This window comes from Maniola jurtina, chromosome 17, assembly GCF_905333055.1.
Source record: "Maniola jurtina chromosome 17, ilManJurt1.1, whole genome shotgun sequence".
Lineage (NCBI taxonomy): Eukaryota > Metazoa > Arthropoda > Insecta > Lepidoptera > Nymphalidae > Maniola > Maniola jurtina.
The window spans coordinates 11,334,294-11,355,351 of record NC_060045.1 but is presented as its reverse complement, the minus strand read 5'-3'; the positions used below and the strand labels follow the sequence as shown (position 1 = coordinate 11,355,351).

At 35.0% G+C, this 21,058-nt stretch overlaps 2 protein-coding genes and 1 long non-coding RNA gene across 5 annotated transcripts; 1 reads left to right on the top strand and 2 right to left on the bottom strand.

The window, feature by feature from the left end:
• Window positions 1-9,581: 9,581 nt before the first annotated feature.
• LOC123874070 (cell wall protein DAN4-like) lies at window positions 9,582-13,829 on the bottom strand. 2 transcript variants are annotated; one of them, XM_045919244.1, is made up of 5 exons: window positions 13,762-13,829; window positions 11,507-12,180; window positions 11,169-11,274; window positions 10,590-10,747; window positions 9,582-9,727 (listed from the first exon to the last, which is right to left on the bottom strand). In XM_045919244.1, coding segments are annotated over exons 1-5 (1,065 nt in total). In that variant the 5' UTR covers window positions 13,763-13,829; the 3' UTR covers window positions 9,582-9,601. The 2 variants fall into 2 exon arrangements, with proteins under 2 accessions (XP_045775200.1, XP_045775199.1); XM_045919243.1 differs by lacking the exon at window positions 13,762-13,829 and adding an exon at window positions 12,623-12,809.
• A 627-nt stretch (window positions 13,830-14,456) lies between these two features.
• On the top strand, window positions 14,457-16,766 carry LOC123874065 (protein MCM10 homolog). 2 transcript variants are annotated; one of them, XM_045919230.1, is made up of 2 exons: window positions 14,457-14,716; window positions 14,762-16,766. In XM_045919230.1, the coding sequence occupies exons 1-2, from the start codon at window positions 14,554-14,556 to the stop codon at window positions 16,723-16,725; spliced, it is 2,127 nt and encodes a 708-aa protein (XP_045775186.1). In that variant the 5' UTR covers window positions 14,457-14,553; the 3' UTR covers window positions 16,726-16,766. The 2 variants fall into 2 exon arrangements, with proteins under 2 accessions (XP_045775186.1, XP_045775188.1); XM_045919232.1 differs by having other exon boundaries at window positions 14,457-14,729; window positions 14,775-16,766.
• Window positions 16,767-17,798: 1,032 nt separating this feature from the next.
• LOC123874073 lies at window positions 17,799-20,131 on the bottom strand. The gene is made up of 2 exons (XR_006797824.1): window positions 18,358-20,131; window positions 17,799-17,958 (listed from the first exon to the last, which is right to left on the bottom strand). It is a non-coding gene; the product is annotated as an uncharacterized LOC123874073 (long non-coding RNA).
• Window positions 20,132-21,058: the final 927 nt, after the last annotated feature.

Here is a 21,058-nt window from a genome sequence, read left to right as displayed (position 1 = left end):
AAAGTAAACTTTTTTATTTGATCACAATGAACCTAAAAACTAATTAATTTACTTAATATTATTTTATGATTCTAGTACCATACGACCTATTCCACGTATAAATGCACCTTACTCACAACCTGCACGGGGAAGCTGGAAGAAATCTCTGTTTATAGATAAGCATTTCCTATGTACATAGCTTAATTTATCATAACTTTGTAACTACAGTTTTGGTACATGAAAAATAAATATAAATATAATATAAATCTATCCTTATAAGTAACATTACATTAAAGAAAGAGTCATGTGGTGACCAAACCTAAGCTGCAGCGCTGGATTTCAGTTGGAGCCTTGAATAGTGACGTCATGGAAGACTACGAGCTAAACTATTGTAAAAAATATTATGATATAAGTATTAAAGTAAAATACGTAATGGGAAATGGTTAAACAAACATTTAAAAAATAAAAAAAATCTAACCCAGTAGTAACCAATAACAACGTACAAGTACTTTAAGTAGGTACATACACACCCGATGTTGATTATTTAAGTTATTAAGTGTAGTCTACACTTAGCCATTTTAAATTACAATTTTACAAAATTATATTAAAATTATATTAATTTAAGTATACAAAGACGTTTGAGTTAGAACCTTTGCGGTCGGATTTCGCAGAGATAATCAATTTCTTTATTTGGAAGATTGTATAATCAACCGAAATCGATTCGAAGCGGCCGACTTTTCTTTTATTAAGTAAACAAAACAAAAAGCGTTATGGTCATTTTGGTTTCAACTACGTGAGAAATTACAAACCAACAGAATTTAAATCAAAAGCATCTAGCTGTCTAGGTAGGCTCAGTCTGTCAATAGATTCGCGTAGGCTCAAATAAAAAAAACCGGCCAAGTGCGAGTCAGACTCGCGCACTGATGTTCCGTACTTGGGTATTTTTTCGAACATTTTGCACAATAAATCAAAAACTATTACCTATACATAAAAATAAATAAATACCTGTTTTAGAACGTACAGGTAAACCCCCTTGATGAATTTTTTTAAATGATGTAACCTCTAAATTCTCGGTTTTCAGATTTATTCCTGTACTTGTGCTATATAAGACCGACCTACCAGCATGTAAGGTATCCGTATGTACCTACCTACCACGAATTAAGGAAACCAAAAATTTTGTATATAAGTTTTTTGCATAATAATAACAATAAATTGGCACATGATACATACTCTACAAAATGTTTGTAATAAACTTTTTTAGAGTAGGATAGTAGGTAATGAATGCATTTTTACGTAAAAAGGAGTTTTAAAAAATACATAATTTATAAGACAAAACTAATTAATATATGTGTTTATTATATGTTTGAGTCGCCCTGCCACACAGTTGTGTGTGTATCGCGATTGAGGCAATTTCTCAATATTATCTTTTTTTCTTGGCGGGTTCGATAATACTGGAGCCAGTCTGAATACAACGGTCCCGCGGTACGTTATGATTACTATTAAACTGAATGGCAGGCATCTGTATGTAGATAAAAATTCTAAGTTGTCCCTATGCTTATAATCTAAATTGCCCCTTGCGCTGTGTGACTTAGATTGCCCCTGCAGCACTTCTTATAAGATTCCTCCTACATTAATGGTAAGTAGTATATCATACCACGCGTCGTACCGTAAGGAATACAATACGAAACTCACTTTTCCTGCTTTCCTGTGAGTTGAGTAGGAGTGGAGTCGGTGTCGAATGTGCGAAGACCTTTAGAATACCTACCTAGGCGTGGTGTGTCTATCAATCCTTCAAGTTACATAAATTCTTCCGGAGAAAACGGGAGACAACTTCTGAGTCTGATCAACACCATCCGACAGATAATTTTATATTGGCCGCACGCAATATGAATAGAGTGGCCATAATTTAGACGGGATTTGTTTCAAAAAATTACTTCACTCAGTAGTGTGCAGATCATAGAAGCATAAAAGCGCGGCTTACCCTAATTGAACTAGCGCAATAATATTTTTTTTAATATAAGTCATCACTCAATTGAGTAGGTTACGGTGAAGTCACTTTAGAGCCTCGATAGCTCAACGGTTAAGGCGCGGACTGTATCCCGAAAGGTCGGCGGTTCAAACCCCACCCGGTGCACTATTGTCGTACCCACTCCTGACACAAGCTTTACGCCACGACGCTTAATTGGAGGGGAAAAAACTGTGGACTAAACACACGTGTACTCCAGGGCACATAGATACGATAGGCATACTTTATCTTATCTACCTGTATTCTCGTTTCTCATGTCTTATGGTCACCATACAAGCGGTCAATAAACTACGTACCGTATGTTATGTTTTATAACATTAATTAATTATTTATAATTTTATCTCTAAGATAATATTGACAGAATGCCTGTAGATAGGTACCTCGTACACTTTCGTTATTTTGTCTGTTTCCTAATCAAATTAAATATGTCGCATACTATAGTTTCTATCCCGGCAAAAAATACTAAATGTAGAGAAAGGAATTACTTAAGAGGGGTCTCTCCGTCACTCGTTCCATACAAACGTAGTTCGTCTCTCATTGGAATACTAACCAATCATACCTACTCAATGGAATTTTGTAGAAACGTTTCCGGTTCCAGATTTCCGTTAAAATATTCGGTTTCAAAGTTACGCGGTCTTAAAAATTCACATACAAATCTTTGAGCCCCTGTAATTTTAAAACTTTATATTTTAGAAAAATCTCAAACACCACAGGCACAGATATTAATTTCTAGAATATGTCTGCAAAGTTTCATGAACTTTGGTTGCTTAATATTCAAATGAAATTGTGCTTACGATTGTATGGAGTAAGTGACGGAGAGAGCCCTGTTAAAAACAGATGTCAGTAACATAATATTAAATTATTACTTTTCAACACGTAACCTCTTCGTGCCGTCTTCACGCATAACTACAGAATAATATACAAATTAACTAGCAATTTGTATTGTAAACCCAATATTAAGATAATCATAGCTTTGTATCTTTTACATAATATCGACACCTGCAATTTAAAACATTGTAACTCATTTTTCACTACTTTTCAGGAGAGCGATTTAAACATTCAAAATATTCTCACTTTGTTCCTAAAAGTCCTAGCGTCTTCCAATTTTGTAAATATAAGTAAAAAGGGATTATCTACATTTCTGTATGACTAAATTGTTGTTTACTTATGTATTTTATATGTTTTTATGACTTACAATGATTTTTCACTAAAAACTGGTTTCCAAATTACAGTTGTAACTCAGACATACAGTGCAATTTAGTAGGGCAATAACTAATTTACCATGAAAAATAATTGTAAGTCTGAGTTACAATGGATAATATTTATTTTAATACATAGTTGGAGTTACCATAAAAATAAAAAATGAATTAATTTGCATTGTTTTTATTATTACAGTTCCAAAATATCAAAATAAACCTAAAGTTAATCAATCTTTACATTTAGGTTTACATAGGGTGTAAGTTTTACAAAATAAAGTAACAATAATCATAGATTTTCAATTATTTTAATAACCGTTTAAGGACGTACAACAATTGCCTTTAGGCTTTATTGTTTTTGCGTGGAAGTAGGGGAAAATTGTCTTTTGTGACAGAGTGATGGCTTGCTTTACCCTCCAATTTCACGCAGCTACATTTAAAGTTAGACAAAAACTGTAAACTGTGAATTTTAAATCTTCATTGAAAATTAACCATTAATGAATCAGCCTTTACAATTTAGAAAAATGTCTGTGTTACATTCCTGTCATACTTTATTTTAGTTGCGTAAACTGGTAGGAGAAGCAAGTTATGCAAGCAATCGCTATGACTCAGAGTTTTAAGACAAAGACAGAGCAATCATTTTCCCTATGCTTTCTCGCAAGTTTATAAATTATTTGCGTGAAAGCGGAGGGAAAATGATCGCTCTATCTTTGTCTTATAACTCTGAGTCAGAGCGATTGCTTGCTTCTCCTTCCAGTTCAAGCAACTACAATAAAGTTTGACAGGAATGTAACACAGACATTTTCGAATCTTCATGGGAACTAGGGATATCAACCAATCACTTTTTAATTTTTATTCAACTAATTAAAATCAGTCATAATCAACCTCAACAATATAATGTAAAGATCCTGTTAAACATGTTTAAATAAGTGGGTGCTGGTGGTAGGTGAAGGAAGTGGATAAGCTCTCTCATTGTTTCTTTTACAAAAGATAAGGTATTTTGTTAAAGAACAATGAGTAAGAGCTGTTGCTTTCTTCTCCGTTCACTAGCACTCACATTTAAATATGTTTGACGGGAACTAGGTACAGCAACAAAAAACTTATTCTTTATAATTTATGCATCAAAAAATAGACACAATTAGGTACCTATTAATCAGACTCACTTGCATTTGGTACGTTTGAGCTCAAATGAGGCAAATTTATAAAATAATCATGATAGATATCTGGAATAGCTTTGCTATTGCACAAATTTATTAAACCTTTATATTTTGCAGCAGATATAGGCAAGAGCGCGTTATAAGCCTTTGGAATGTTAATATTTGTTCATTGTTTTGAGGTTCCTTTACATTATGACGAGTACCTGATCGAACAGAAACTTGAGCTATATTAATTATAGACATCTCAGTGTCACTTAAAGAATCATATTGAAAAGTAATTATGTTTGGTAAGCTACTGATAAATTTAATGTGCATAATTTTATTTCAGGTTACTTTCACATTGTTAATATCGCAGTCCCAATTTTTGTACAATGTTAACAGCTATTTTTAACATTAAAACAGTACAAATTAATTAACAATGCGTAAAACGCCGGCAATGCACGCGTTGTAACTCGATCAAAACAAGAAGTGTGGGGTCGCAGGGAGATGTGGTTGACACTGCATGCATTCTAAGTTTAGTTATTAGAAGAGGAACGTAAATATACGGCGGAATAAATAATGGTAACAATTTTTTTATTTGAAATGATAATTATATTTTAAGAATGAAAACATCGTAACTCAAGTTACGATGAAAGTTGACGAAATATTTTCATTTATGTAAGAAATTTTACCAAGACAAAAATTGTATCTTATGTTACAATTATTGTTTTGTAAAATTATTATTACTTACCACGGGCAAGTGTGTGTAACTAAAGATACCTTTTTTTCATCGTTAGTGGACGACTAGTTACAATGTTTTTATGCTGGCTAAAATCGTAACGGGAGTGAATTTAGATACGACGGTAAGCGCAAAAGAAAGAGCATTTTTTTCTTATTAACCCTGTGTTTAAAGGTCATTTTCGCTAAAAAGTGAGTTACAATGTTTTAAATTGCAGGTGTCGATATTAAAACCATCTTTACAGTTCTAGATACGTACTTGTAGTTTTTTCTGTTTAAACAAGAGTTATACTAATTATTAAGTTGCATACCCATTCTTGTAATAGGAGTTAAGAGTGGTACCATTATAGGTGGTACGACAGGTGTTTCGATAATAGAGCAAAGCGTGGGGTTTGAACTGAACCTTTGACCCTTATAATAATACTAGCGACCCGCCCCGGCTTCGCACGGGTGCAATGTAAGTAGCTATACTAATTTAGTGTAAGTGTGGTTACTTTATTTTTCAAAGAATAAGATAGCAATTTCGATAAAAGCTCTCAGTCTGGTTGGCTTGATTTCTTCCGACACCTTGAACATTTTGAATCGTTATATTTCAACAAATTAACACAAAACAATATTGAACTATACATATAAATAATTGAGCCTTCCTATCTATGTAGGTTCTTTGTCGAGATTAATTTTTTTAACCAACTACATTGTAAATAAGTAGCGTGGATTAGTTGAAAACTTAAGTAGTTACGAACGTAATTGAAGTATTGTTGACTTGAAGTTACATTATTATGATTTCAACTTTCAACTACTTATACCTACTATGCATGACTCTCGAGTGTGTGGAAATCTGTGGTGGACATTTTAACGAACGACCTCCTTATCAGGCTCCAGGCTCAAAAAACAAGCCTAAGAAAGTCAACATTAAAAAAAAATGCAAGCAATACAATCTATTGAATATTCATAGATACAAGAAAAGATCATTGTGTATGGTTGAGCTAACTGTTCTAGCAGAGTAGACATCGTGCTATCTAATTAGCAATACAACGGCCGTACGCGCCGGCCTTCCGCTTCAGTGGTTTTGATGCAACTTTTCCATTGCATACGCAGATTATTGCTATCACATGTTTTATAAACGATTGCAGAGGAATTCGGCATACTTACCTTTGAAAACCTATTAGCATAAGAACACGACATGTCGTTTAACAAAAAGTCGCTGGTACATCCTTTTCAAATTAACGATAAAGTTATGCCGAAAATGTATCCGCCATATCCGTCCATAATAAATGTCAGATTTACGCACAGTTAACTTAAAAATTACACTAAAAGAGGGCTATTTGTAACAGTAAATTACGTAGCAATTGTAGTACATGACAAACTTTGTCGTATTAAAGTTGCTTTCTTCAACTAAAAAGATTAATTTTATTAGGCTTGACTGCAATCACACCAAATAGGTAGTAGGTGATGATGCATGCCAACGGTTTACCATAGCCCGCCTGCCTAGAAGAGAAGATGCCTGTTCACTCTACTTTTGAAAGTGTACAATGTACATGCATAAATAATAATTAAATAGGTGGACTACCTAACTAAGTACAACCTACACATTTACGATTTTTTGAGCGAGTCCATGGAAGCCGGTAGATTCAAGCGCTAAGTGATATGTGATAAAGATAGAAGTGACGAGACGACCCCTGCTAGAGATCCAGCAGTTGACGTTTATCTGTTGAGACGATGCTGCAATTGTTTTCATCATCATCATCATCAACCCATAGACGTCCAGTAGTATATAGTACTACTGGAGTCCAATAGTAGTGTTGGACGTAAGACTTTTGTAGAGACTTCCACACGCCACAGTCTTGCGCCGCGCCGCGCCGCCTGAACCCAGCGGCTCCCCGCAACTCGCCTGATGTCATCCGTCCATCTAGTCTTTCAACGCTGCGCTTTCCGGTGTGAGGTCACCATTCTAACCACTTGGGGTCCCACTTAGCACTTGACGTTTTCGAACTACGAGTATGTACCCTACCCATTACCACTTCAGCTTCTCGCCACCCGCTGTGCCATGACGGTTACTCTGGTTCTCCTACGTAATTGTACCTGTTGTTTAATAAAGAAAAGGGGAATATTTATCAAAAACACTTACCCAAAGTTCCCAGGATAGCAAATAGCATTCTGTCGACAAACATGCTGCGCACTTTTTCCGCTAAAATGCCGTCCGCCATTGAAGATCACTTCTGAACAGCAGGGTGATGAGCACCTGCCGCTGTCAGAGCACTCCGTCGAGGCCCTGGACTGGTTCTCAAACCACCTCTCATCCCGTGGGATAGAGTAGCGCCACTCAGGGCTCGGGAATCGGTAGTTGTATCCAGTGTCCCATTGCATCGGCATCTCAGGGCATCTCTCTACATAGGCACCAGCTAATTGCTCCATGTATTGCTTGTATAGACGCTTCTGTCTTTGGCTTTGAGATACGTGGAGACGTAACACGTTTAAGAAACACATTTTTACTCGCAGTCTTTACCCAATTCGAAATATTTCGCTTATTACGCGGTTTTGCGGTTATTTTTTTTGTATTTTTGGATGTTTGACCCTTCTTCCAGTGCTTCTCTGGAATGGTTGGCAGTTAGATTCGTATATTTATATTTATTCTTCGTGAGACAAAACAATTCGGTGAAGTATTCGTGTTCGCGTTGCGATGTTTTGATTTTACTATCAAAGCTTGCTATTTGAATGATTTCGCGATTTATATTCAGAGAATATTAGATATTATTACGGTATATTCGCCTGCACTAGATTGAGCATACAGAGCTAATTTCACGTCACAGAAATTTTAAGAGAAATTAATATTATAAATCATCGTCACTCAGCGTTGTTTGGTCGTTAGTGAGGAATTTTGCGTCGCATTTTGTGAAGTTATTTATCAGACGATTTCCCGATTTTAAATTCAAATTGCTCTTGTGAATCAAAGTTTTCATTAGCTTAACTTTCGTTATAAAAGTTAATAATGAAAATAATGAAAATATTATGTTAAAGTTTATATACGGAAAGGATTATTTACTTGTTTACATTTTATAACGGTCAGTAAGAAGTGAGGCGATTTAAAGTTGCGCGGTTCGCGTCTTAGGAGGCACTGCGCCGGCGCAGCGAGTAAAGTCAACAACCATCGCTTTACGTTAAATTAACTCCCATTTCGCCGAGAAGTGAAAAAAAAACGGAACTGCATTATACAGAGAAAATATAGCATAACTGATACAAAATTGGCGTCAAAAGCGTAGCTAACGATGGTTTAAACTGTGATTGTACCTATGATAGTTATATTTGAATGCCTCTGCTCTTAGCTCTTTTTACACAATATACGTAAATATTATATTTGATTATTACCTAATTGTACTAAATGTACGTACCTGCCTAGTTAAGCAATATACCTATACTTGTATAATCCTAATCCTAATCCCAGATACCTAGATAATTACCTAGGTATCTAGGAATTTGTAGGAAGTAAACTGACTTTTTACAAAATCATATAATTTATACAGTAGGTTATGAAACGTACAGAAAGTTTAGTTAATAAAGAATTTTATTTACGTAATTATTTTTTACTATTAACTAGGCATAACTTATTAACTAGTATAACCTACTTAAAATTTACAATTTGTTTTAAAAATGTATTAGGAAAAAATAATATCTTTTTACCCGACTGCTTGCTGCAGTAAAGGAAGCATATGACATAACTTTTTATTTATGAACCGATTGACATGAAATAAACACTAAATGTTAAGTGAAGCTTACTACAATATATTAGTGAAAACCGTATCTAAATCGAATAAGCCGTTTCTGATATTAGCGTGCACAAACACACAGACAAACAGACAAACAGACAAAAAAAATTAATTACAATTTCGGGTTCGGCATCGATATACTAACAACCCCAGCTACTTTTTTTTTATATTTTCCATTGTACAGACACCACTTTTCTACAATTTTATTATATGTATAGATTAAGAGGGGTCTCTCCGTCACTCGCTCCATACAAACGTAGTTCGTCTCTCATTGGAATACTAAACAATCATACTCAATGGAATTTTGTAGAAACGTTCCGGGAACTAATATCTATGGCTGTGGTTTTCCAGATTTCCGTTAAAATATTCAGTTTCAAAGTTACGCAGTGTTAAAAATTCACATACAAATCTTTGAGCCCCTGTAATTTTAAAATTACATATTTTTAGAAAAATCTAAAACACCACAGGCACAGATTTTGGTTGCTTAATATTCAAATGAAATTGGGACTACGATTGTATGGAGTAAGTGACGGAGAGAGCCCTGTTAATAATCCAATGTTTGGAGAGTCTGTTTTTGACACACGAAAATACCATTTAGGTTTACTTGATGTGACTCCGTCTATTTATCACTAGGGTTATAATATAAAGTGCTTCCATAAATAATATGTAGGTACATTATTTATGGAAACACTAGGTAATGTTACGAGATTGTTAAATATTCAATTAAACATTACACCTTGTATTTGCTGTGATGTTATATAATCAATATTCCCAGGGGCCATTTTCACATCTGGCCACAGAAGGTTCAATGCAAGGATATTCCGTCCACATGGCATCGGGCTTGAAGTGAAGACCCTGTGGGCATGTGTACCTATACGGTGTGTCAACCTGAAACAATATAACATTATATAGTTTTTTTGCATTATTCAGGAAATATTTACCTACAAAATATCAACAAAATATACTGATATTTATTATCTGTACTAACTTAGTCCTAGATGATAGTACTATGATCTGAGTTAGTACATTTACCTGCGACTTGGTCCGCGTAAGTTTTGCTTTTAAAAAATCCTTTCAAAAGCAAGCAGGAGATATTCTTATAGTGCACACTGCACAACACAATTAATAATAATATATTATGAAATCGTAACTATAATTTTATATAGCATTATTTTATATATATAAAAGGAAAAGCTGATTGACTGACTGACTGATCTATCAACGCACAGCTCAAACTCATGGACGGATCGGGCTGTTTGTCATGCAGATAGCTATTATGACGTAAACATCGGCTAAGAAAGGATTTTTGAAAATTCAACCCTGAGGGGGTAAAATAGGGGCTTGAAATTTGTGTGTTCAACGCGGACGAAGTCGCAAGCATAAGCTTGTTGTCGATATAGCCCAATTTTTTTTTTTAATTTTAGTGTCTGTGTTGTGCGCGACGTAGGGAGAGTTACCTCTTGAATGGATTTGAACGTAACTTGGGCCTTGGCATACTTTTAGAATACCTACGTACTTAAAACTGTGGAATCACCTACCAGCGCTGGTGTTTCCACTAGATTATAACATGGGGTTATTCAAGAGCGGAAAAACAAATTCCTGAAAGGCCGGTAAAGCATCGCCGGCGGTACCTTTGGTACGTATTGCAAGTGTTCATGGGCGCCGGTAATCAGACCCGCCTGCTCGTTATTTCTTATTAAAAAAAAATATAAGAAAGAAACAAGATTAGCTAAAGAAGCTTTGTATCTACCTCGCACTTAATGTATGAGTCACATGATCCAGGATAACTGAAGAAGCCCTGCCTGCTCGGGCAACTGTAGCCTTGCATCAAGTTGGGACGCGCTGTGGTGCGGAAGGAGTTTAAGATCAAAATAGGACGGACTTTGCTGGATTGTTTCGTTTCCTTGGCTGTGAACAAAATGGAAGTAAATTTTAAACAAGCCCATTTAATTAATTTATATAGTTACCTATATCTAGATAATGCCCTGGTTTTTTTTTAATTCTTTAAAATTCTGGGATAAAAATAGGCCTATGTCCGTCCCCGATGTAAGCTAACTCTGTCCCATTATTTTAAAATTAATATTTAATAATTTTAATTCTAATAAATATTACTCTCTGGAGTAAAATAAAATAAAAAGTAAGAATCGGTTTTCAATTGCTGGGTCGTGAAAAAGCTAATAGATAGACATGGTAGTGGGAGACACACTTTCGCTAAAGTACCTAATTTAAAGTAATATAAAGAACGGGTGCTACAGCTGGAATTCGTCAGGGTCATCTCCCACGACGACTTTTTGAAGAATAAGTAGATGGAATACGTATAGGTACTTACGTTTGCATTTCACCACTGAAGGAACGTCACAAACATAGTCGTGCTCTTTCGCTTTAGGATTAAATTGAAGACCATCAGGACAAATGTAGGTAAACGGTATATAATCCTGAAAAAAGTGCAATTTTTATTGAATGTAAATACTAGACGCTACCCGTGAATATAAGTACAAGTTTCGCTTTTTAAAATCCCGTGAGTACTTTTTCATTTTTCAGGATAAAAATTAGTCTATTTCCGTCTCCAGAATGCAAGCAATCACTGTACCAAATAAAAGTCATACACACATACTAAAGTATCTAAATCTATAAAAGGTACGGAAAAAAGAATAGGTATTTATTTACCTCGCACACAATATACACATCACATGAGTCAGGATATCGGAAGAAGCCGTTTCGCTGTGGGCAGTTGTAACCACGTAGGAAATTCTTTGGCTTAGCAGTTCCGTGTGGACTCGGTGAAGTAGTGGTAGTAGTTGATACAGTAGTAGAAGATGTTACAGGAGTAGTAGATGATACAGGACTAGTGGTAGTTGTATCAGTAGTTGGTGGAGCAGTAGATGTAGTTGTGTTTGGAGAATAGAAGATGAAGATCGGTCGTGGTGTAATGGTAGTTGATGGATCAGCAGTTGATGGTGTTGCAGTGGTAGGTGTTGGAGTGGTAGGTGTTGCAGTGGCAGGTGTTGCAGTGGTAGGTGTTGCAGTGGAAGGTGTAGTTGTTGTTGAGGGCAATATGATCAAGATCGGTCTCTGCGTAGGAGTTGATGTAGGCGTGGGAGTAGTTGTCTCTGTGCGTGGAGAATATAAGACCAAGATCGGTCGCGGCTTGTTGTCTTTGTCTGCTTTAGGCTCAGTTGGTGCAATAGTTTTTGTTGATGCAGGAATACTAGGAGATGATGCATCATCAGGTGATGTATTTCCAGGGTCGGTTTCATTAGATTTTTGCGGACTCGTATCCTCAGTTTTCGGAGTGTCATTGGCTTCTGAATTTTCTATGGGTATGCCATTTATTGCAACCACTATGAACAGAAAAATAAGTAAAATAAGTAAAAAAAAATTACTTAAGGACTTATACGAAAAATTGGTTTATTTTAAAAAGGTAGGTATTCAATCATGTGAAAGTGTTTCCTTGGTAAATGGTAAATTTAGCGTTTGAAATCTTAAATTATTTAATTTTTGTGTAAGCTCGCCCATAAAATTATATATTACAATATGTAGGTATGATTTTTTCTTTAAATGGAAATGAAATAAGAAATAATGTATTTGTCTATATCTTTTCTTTTGTATTGCAAATTGTTTAGAAACCTCTAGTTAGTACTAGAAACACCTAATTTTACAAAATACTTTTAAAACATTACGTACCATAATATCTTACGTACTATCTATTGCCTGCCTAATAGTTTTCAAATTGCGTCCAAAAAATCATTTAGCTTATGAGCCTTAAAAAATAATTCAACTTACCCGATATGAGTGATATAATCAATATTAATATATTTTTGTCCAACATGACTGTAAAATTTTGCCTTACTACACTGTGCAGAATTTGAAAATAACTGCGCTAAAACACAACGGTTAGCCGCCGTGTTTTTTTTAAACTATCAAAGTAATCATAATTAACATTGTTATTTATAAGTATGTCATTTAATACACTAATTGCACAATTTTGCACTTAGTAACGAATGTTAGTTAATATTAGTCATAAGTAAATTATTGGTAAAATAATTAAGCAAATCAACTGGACCGCATTATGCAAAACGTTAAAGCAAAAATCAAAAAAACTCATTCAAAGGAATTATTTAATCCATATTTCCATACTTATACTGAAAATTCGAAAGTGTGTATCCCTGTCTGCGTTTCTGTTATCTTTTTATGGCTCATCAGCAATTTTGACAACAAGTAAAGACTAAAAAGTAGACTAACATCTCGAAGACGGTCACAGGCTACTTTTTTACCCGACTGCGGCAAAGCCAAAAGGAAGGGTTATGATTTTAGCAGTCTACGTATGTATGTATGTACCTATGTATGTTTGTATCCAGTTTCTGTGTGTTTCACCGTAGCGTCTAAACTACTAGGCCGATTTTGATAAATGAGATGTCAATTGATTCGTCGTAAAGGTCCGGGTGACATAGGCTACATTTTATACGAAAAAATTGACCTAACGGATGTTACATCAAAAAAAGTGGGGGTCTCCAAAATTTTTTTTTCGCTATTGTATCTAGTGGGATATAAAATGAAAGAGGGGAAAATTCTAAGTTTGTAAATATAAATATACTACAGCATTAAAATATACCAAGTGACAGAAAAACAATTTTACTATAATATTTCAGCGTTTATTAACACGGTCGCAGTCGGGTTTTAGTTTTCAACTTTATCTTGTATCCTGGAGAAATCAGAGTTTTTAAAACCTAATTCCACGTGAGGTCATGGGCATTTGTTTTAGAAAAAAGAATTATTAAAAAGTGTGAGCAGTCGTGTGAAACCTACCAGAAGCGAATGTGTAGTCCATGTCAATTATTTATAAGTTACTCAGTCAATAAGATGCCTTTCCTACCTAGGTGTCATACCTAAGTATAAAAGTTTAAAAAACTTGCATTACGTACTAACTAGTTAGTTGCTTTTGCATGGCGCAATCCAAGCTCCTCGTAAAATATTTGGAATGCTTGAGGTTTCACTAATCGTTAAACATCGTTATTAAAGTGGTTAATAATATAGGAGTTGGGGCTAATAGTTATAACGATGTAACGAAATACAATAATAATTATTTATTATAACGATTTATTCAAAACCTAGCTATACCAAAAAAAAACTTCCAACAAAACCGAAACTTCTTATGCAAATTTTGTGCCTAGGCTACTCTGTCTCGCTTATTCATAATAGGCAACAAGGGTAAGGGGCAATAGTATGCGCTTCCCAGCCAGTTCCATTAACACGTTCGTTCATTTGTTTCAATTTTTGGAAGTTAGATCTACCATTCCAGAAGCTACACTACGAAAAAGCTCCGAGAGTCAGCTTAGAATATAGAGTCCACAAAATAATGTAGAATCTAACTCAACTTAATCTACTTATTTTATGCTCTTTAGCGTATTTAAATAAAAGCTTGTTTTTAAAAAAACTTTCTGTGATTTCATAAAAAACGCTACATCAATGTAGCGTGTGAATAATGTTTAACGTGTTTCTAATGTTACCCGTAACCACCATAGTCCAATATTTATCTGTAACCACACGATTTAGTTATCTGTGCCAACTGCTAATGACAGTGGCAGCTGTCAGCGTACAGTTGTTTAATGTTTTTCGGCTTTCGCGCCTTTAGCGATTTGCCCCCAATTTTGTGCTGATTAAAGTGAACTTTGTTTAATGTATTAAAAGCACAGATTTAAAAGATATGCACCAAAATGGAAGAAATAGATGAACTCGATCAGTTAGACGAACTGCTACGCGCTGACATTATAGAAGAAACTAATCCAACAGAAAACGGAACAAAGTTACGTGAGGTGGATATTTTTGAAACAAATGAAACTTGTGAAGAAACCTTAGAGGATCAGAACGTGCCAACCACGTCAGCTGTCCATACGTCAGCTGTCAACACTTCAGCCGTCCTCTCGTCAGCTGTCCACACTGGAGATACGGACTCCTCGGATGATGAAGAAAAAAGGAACTTCACTGAACGTAAGTACAACAACTACGGTACTCAGATCAAGAAAGCTTTAGACAATCAAGCAGACGAACAGTTAGATAAAAGAATCGAGTTTGAAAGTAGACTACGACAAACAAATATTGACGCTAAAGTCGCGAAGAAGGCTGCGTTTTCAAAGAAACCTATCACAACATCAGACCAAAGTGATAAAAGTACTTTTTGCGTCCCCGAAACAAAAACAAAGGGTCCTTCGGACGTTTACACCGATCCTATATTCGGAATAAGAATTACAAAACCATTGATTTCTAGTAGCGCACTATTAGATCGAATGCAAGGACGAGAGGCGGTCAATATGCTTAGAGTAAAAAGGTATGTGGAGAACGAAGACTTATCCAAAGACTGGGTAATAGCTGGAGTAATAGTGAGAAAGAGTAGTGCTAAAAAGTCACAAAAAGGCAATAATTTCGTCATATGGACCTTAAGTGATCTCAAAGATGATTTAAAAACAGTTTCAATGTTCTTGTTCCGTAAAGCTTATAATGAATTGTGGAAAACACCAGAAGGCACGGTTGTAGCTGTTCTGAATCCTAACGTCCTCGATAGATCTCAGAATTCTGCAGATCAGGCTTGTTTGAGTGTAGAAAATTCTGACAGAGTAATGGTCCTAGGTCAATCAAAGGACTTAGGTATATGCAGAAGCAAAAAGAAAAATGGTGAACCATGCACTGCTTTTGTAAACTTAACTCAGTGTGAACATTGTATTTATCATGTGAAACAAGAGTACCAGAAGTACTCACGAAGACAAGAACTTCAATCCTCAACTATGGGCAAAGGCATTGTTAACTTGCAGAACAAAGTTTTTGGGAAAAGTACCTTCATATATGGTGGTAAATCCTATGCAGCATTACCTAAAGCAGACCATAAAAAAGCGAAAGATAGAGACCAAAATAGGTTAATGTCTCTCAGTGACTATTATAAATCCGAAGGCGACAGCTTAATGTCCAATAGAGCACCAAACGGTGCTGGTCCAATGACAGGAAATAGTGGAATATTGCATAGCCCAACTGCACAAAAGCTCACTGATACACAAAGACTTAGCAGTCTAACAAATGGTAATAGAAATAACAATCTCTCCCCAAGCCAAAGCTTAGCAGAAAAAGTATCAAATTCACCAACTCTAGGTAAAGGATTTGGTTTAAAAGGAAGCGGTAGCATAGATCTCAATATGACCTACAGTCAAAAAAATGCAGAAAAAGCCAAACTCAATGCAATAAGACTTATCCAACAAAAAGGAGGAATTGAAAAACACAATCCTAATAACATCAAAGGAACCGAGACTGGGAAGAAACGGGCTTTGGATAAGTTGAATAATTCAGGAAGTGATGAAAATGATAGTAAAAGAGTAAAAGTAAATGAAGAGGAAGGTATAAAACTCAAGCCTACAATGTCAGAGAGGTTCAAAAAGATTTTAGAAGCCACATCGGCTCACGTAAATTTAATAAAAGAACATGAGGACGATGAGCAAGAGAAATACTTCAATAAACTTGAGAAAAAGGAGGCAATGGAAGAAAAAATGTTGAATACATTCAAACTTCCGTGTAAAGCTGTGAGATGTGTGAAATGCAAATACACAGCCTTCTCTGCGGCACAGATTTGTAAAGATGAAAGACATCCACTCAAAGTTTTAGATACTTTCAAAAGGTTTTTCAAATGTGCAGATTGTAGCAACAGGACTGTCTCATTGGAAATACTACCATTAAGGTCATGCAGCAATTGTAAGGGATCTAGGTGGGAAAAAGCACCTATGCTTCGGGAAAAGAAAGTTACATCGCTGTCTGCTGGTTTGTCTATTAGAGGGGAGGAGGAAACATTTATAGGAGGGCAGGTCACTGCAGGGAAGAATATAGATTTGTTAGTTCCAGACAGCTAAGAGTACCTACTGGTTCCCGATGTTAAAATATTTATGTACTACTATTAACTATTATTTTTAACCACACGATGCCCGCGAGTTTGTCGCGTAAGTTTTTTTTTATAATCCAGTGAGAACTCTTTGATTCTCTATGATATAAAGCAGCCTGTTTTTCCCCGAGATGCAAGCTTTCTCAGTACCGAATTTAAAATCAGTCAAATAGATGGTGTGCATTCAGAATAATATAGTCTGGATGTTCACATTAATTCTTGTACATCCTATCCACCAAGTACTGTAGAGTTCCTTAATTATTTACTTATGGCTGATGTGATCTTAATAGAAGTTTTAGATAATGACTGAAGTAAATTAGCTTAACAGTATTTTAACAATATTATTATTAGAATTATTATAACTTTACAATTATTATTAGAATTCTGATTGCATAAATTAACCTTTTACTTCAATCTGCATGTTGTAATAAGTCTGTATTTAACTCACTTGAGTGATATCAGCTGTCAGTTATTTCAAAAGTAAAATCTTTATACAGCCCCCACACACCATCAAGTACAATCATCCAACTTGCATGATGGCTTGAGGCTACTCAATCAACAGTGTATGTCTAGTGTCTACATCATTACATGTGATGCAAACTGACATCTGTCTGAATCAAGATTGCATGGTCATGAGCCCTCTAGCAAAGTGGATGATATACTTGGTGATGTGTAGCCTGCTTGAAGATTAATAATAATTATAATTCTGGAAAGAACATTTTTGAATAGTATTCAATGCTTTTAAGATATAAAATATAACCATATAATTTGTAACCAATTAGTATGTAACTTAATAATTCTGACTAATACTCCTCTTTTCCCTCCAAAGCTTGTGCCAGGAGTGGGTAGGACAATAGTGCAACGGGTGGGGTTCGAACCGCCGCGCCGCGCCGACCGAACCTCAACCCTTGAGCTATCGACTCTCTAGGTTTTAACTTGTTATAATAAATTGCTATTGATTTTAAAGAATTGACATTTTAATTAAAAGAATAAAGTACTTAACTATGTATATTTGGTTAAGGTTTCGAAATAAAATACAAGATAAAAATAAAGCATAATATAATTTTATTATGAAACTTCCAGTCAATAACACTGAACCTTTCCATAAAACACAATGTCTCTGATTTATTTCATACAAGATTGATTAGAAGACTATAATTCCATTGACAACACCATCAAAAGCTCAGTAAAGATACAAGAACAACTTGTGTACAGTGCCACCAAATTATCTGTTCAGGTGACAGCGCCGCTAGTGAACAATTTGAAATTGCTATCTTAAGAAATTCACAAGAAAAAATGAAATTAAAATACTTTCATCATAGCAAATACCTATAATACCTATTGCTATGTCCTTTGCAACATTTTGGTTGCCTGGGAGACATCGCTAGGCATAAGGCCATCATAATATACTTGCCTCTATTTTGGATTTTCATGTTTTTTTGTACTAAATTTGTGGTGTACAATAAAAGTATATTCATTCATTCATTGAAATATAGCTTAATTATATTGCAATACTAGCTGATGCCCGCGACTTCGTTCGTCCGAGTGGATGACGCGGCTCTAGTTCCAATTTTGCCCACCTGAACTAATAAGTTGGTGGCACCGTATGTGTGTATGAAATTATAATCTTTTGCACCCAGGGCCACGACTAAGCGATTCGACAAGCGGCGCGCAGCGAAAACAAGTGTCACTATTATTGCCGCTGCGCCCCGTGATTCGTGCTTTGTTTCACAGATAGCAAGCGCCCGGTGCGCGCGGATGGGACGTCGTAAATTCAATAATATGTATGGCGCTCTATGTTACGTGAAGCGCAAGCAGTGGCGCCCGTTCCATAGGGTGCCATACATTTTGTTTTCAAAACGTCTCGTTCGCGCACCCAGGGCGCTTGCTATATCAAATCCCATGTTTCCATACATTCATTGTAGCTTACGCATACTAGTCGCACGCGACAACCCATTTTTCATTACAGAAAACCAACGTTTGACGTCCTAGACCCTAGTGTTATCACATTGCTACCTCAGTAATTGCTGTGCTTGGCGGAATTCACGGTACGTACGTAGGCCTACCGCCGTAGTTTGACAGTACTGTGATAATCGCGATCACCTGTGATTGGTAACATCTGTCATTGGCTAAAATGTACAAGTTGCAGCAAAATAAAGTCGCCATCAACCACTCCTTTCTTTGAAGTCGGTTAAAATTTTGGAGCCAGTCTAAATAGCAATGTGATAATCACAATTTTCGTGGTAAGGAATGCTTTTTGATCCATATAATTTCGATCGATGAACACATGCGCGGCCGCAGCGCGGGTGTAACGCTGCAGTCGCGCGTTTTTATTTATATGGATTTGGCAAATTCGAAGGCGCCGTAAATCTACGATCACCATTATGACGTAATAGCCGTGGCCCAGGGTTTATACATAAGGTGCGGAATACACGGCTTTAATAATTTACACAGCCTTTTATATACTTTATTTATTTACTACATGTTACAAAAACAGATCAGTGTAGCTAATTATAATCGTGACACCCATATTTCATTTACCACGGTGTCTGTATATGTACCAATTTATTTACAAAAATTCTCTTTCAGTGGCAGTGGTCCAAAAAACATGGTGTTCGCAATAAATTTGTTAAAAATTATAAAGTAGATAAAAATCTATTGAAAATATGTAATGCCTCCGCCTTTTTATTTTAATAAAAGCTTATGTTATATTCTACAAGCCAAATAGAAAGAAAATTCAGTTAATTTATTTTCTGTCAAATATGCAGTATCTTGGTCATACAATATGCATATTGGTCAAAATTTAAAACGATTCAACAATCAAGAACATAATAGGCAGGGCATAGACAGTATAAGAGCCCTGAAGATAATAAAAATAAACCATGGAGAAGACGATCTCATCCGTATTTTGTTTTCATTCAATTCAATAATTATTTTAATTCAATAATTATTTTAATGATGACAAATGACCAAAATTAATATATCCCTTTCTGTCGATAAGAGAGTACAATTTTTTATGAATAAGCTATCGATGGATTACAGATAGGATTGAATATAAATGGCCGAAAGCAAATAACTTCAATGTCAGTTATGAAAAAATTCGCTGATTCTTGCAAAGGTATTGATAAAATTACTAGCGTAACAGTAATTAATAATTATACTGCAGAAACATCGTTTTATTATTATTTGCGGATTTTCTTTCAATTTGACTCTCAAATTGGTGTAAATAAAATACATAACAGTATAATAGATCATAGCAGCCATCCATAACGCTTAGCTTATACAAATTACATTCCACGTTTATAAGCAGAGTGGCTTTAATATTATTAAGCAACCAAAGTCCATGAAATTTTGCAGACATATTATAGAAACTAATATCTGTGTCTGTGATGTTTTAGATTTTTCTAAAAATATGTAGTTTTAAAATTACAGGGGCTCAAAGATTTGTATGTAAATTTTTAAGACCGCGTAACTTTAAAACCGAATAACAGAAATCTGGAAAACCACAGACATAGATAGTTATTAGTTTCTAGAATATGTCTGCAAAATTTCATGGACTTTGGTTGCTTAATATTCAAATGAAATTGGAACTACGTTTGTATAAAGCGAGTGACGGAGAGACCCCTCTTAAAACATTGCATAACAACAAACAAATTTTCAACTCAATCGGATGAAAGATGCACAAATGGATAAGTAACAAACAGAAAGACAAATATTTTTTACATATTATAATAATAAAAAATTTACTACATATTATATAAAGCTACTCATGCTTTTGTTAAGTCTATTGCATGTGCTAATTTACAATATAGTTTAAAACATCTTGCATGTTTCAACTTCCTTGCATTTCTCATTAGTTAGTATTATGAGAAATAAAAAAAAAATAGAATCTGCAAGATATTAGTTCCTCCATATTATTTAATTTGAAAATAAATATTTCAGAGATTTTAGCAAGCCCAACACCTTCTAAAAGAGGTAAAAGAGATAAAAATGATTTTCATCTGGGATCAACTATTTATTATGTCTAAAAACAGTAAGTAAATATAAGCACAATTTATTTCAATTTCACTATTATCACTAACACACTTTATGGGGTTATAAACAATTGCGTTTTAAAATAAAAATATATACGAACACAGAAAGATTACTGTACATAGAATATAGGCGGCCGGGATGATAAACTTTGACTTCTGCTGCACAATCAAAATTAATACTCAATCTATCCATAATCTGCTGATAAGTAACTTATCAACATTGTTATATGTATTTTTTTTCTCTCTTTCGTCTGGCTTTACAAAGATTAG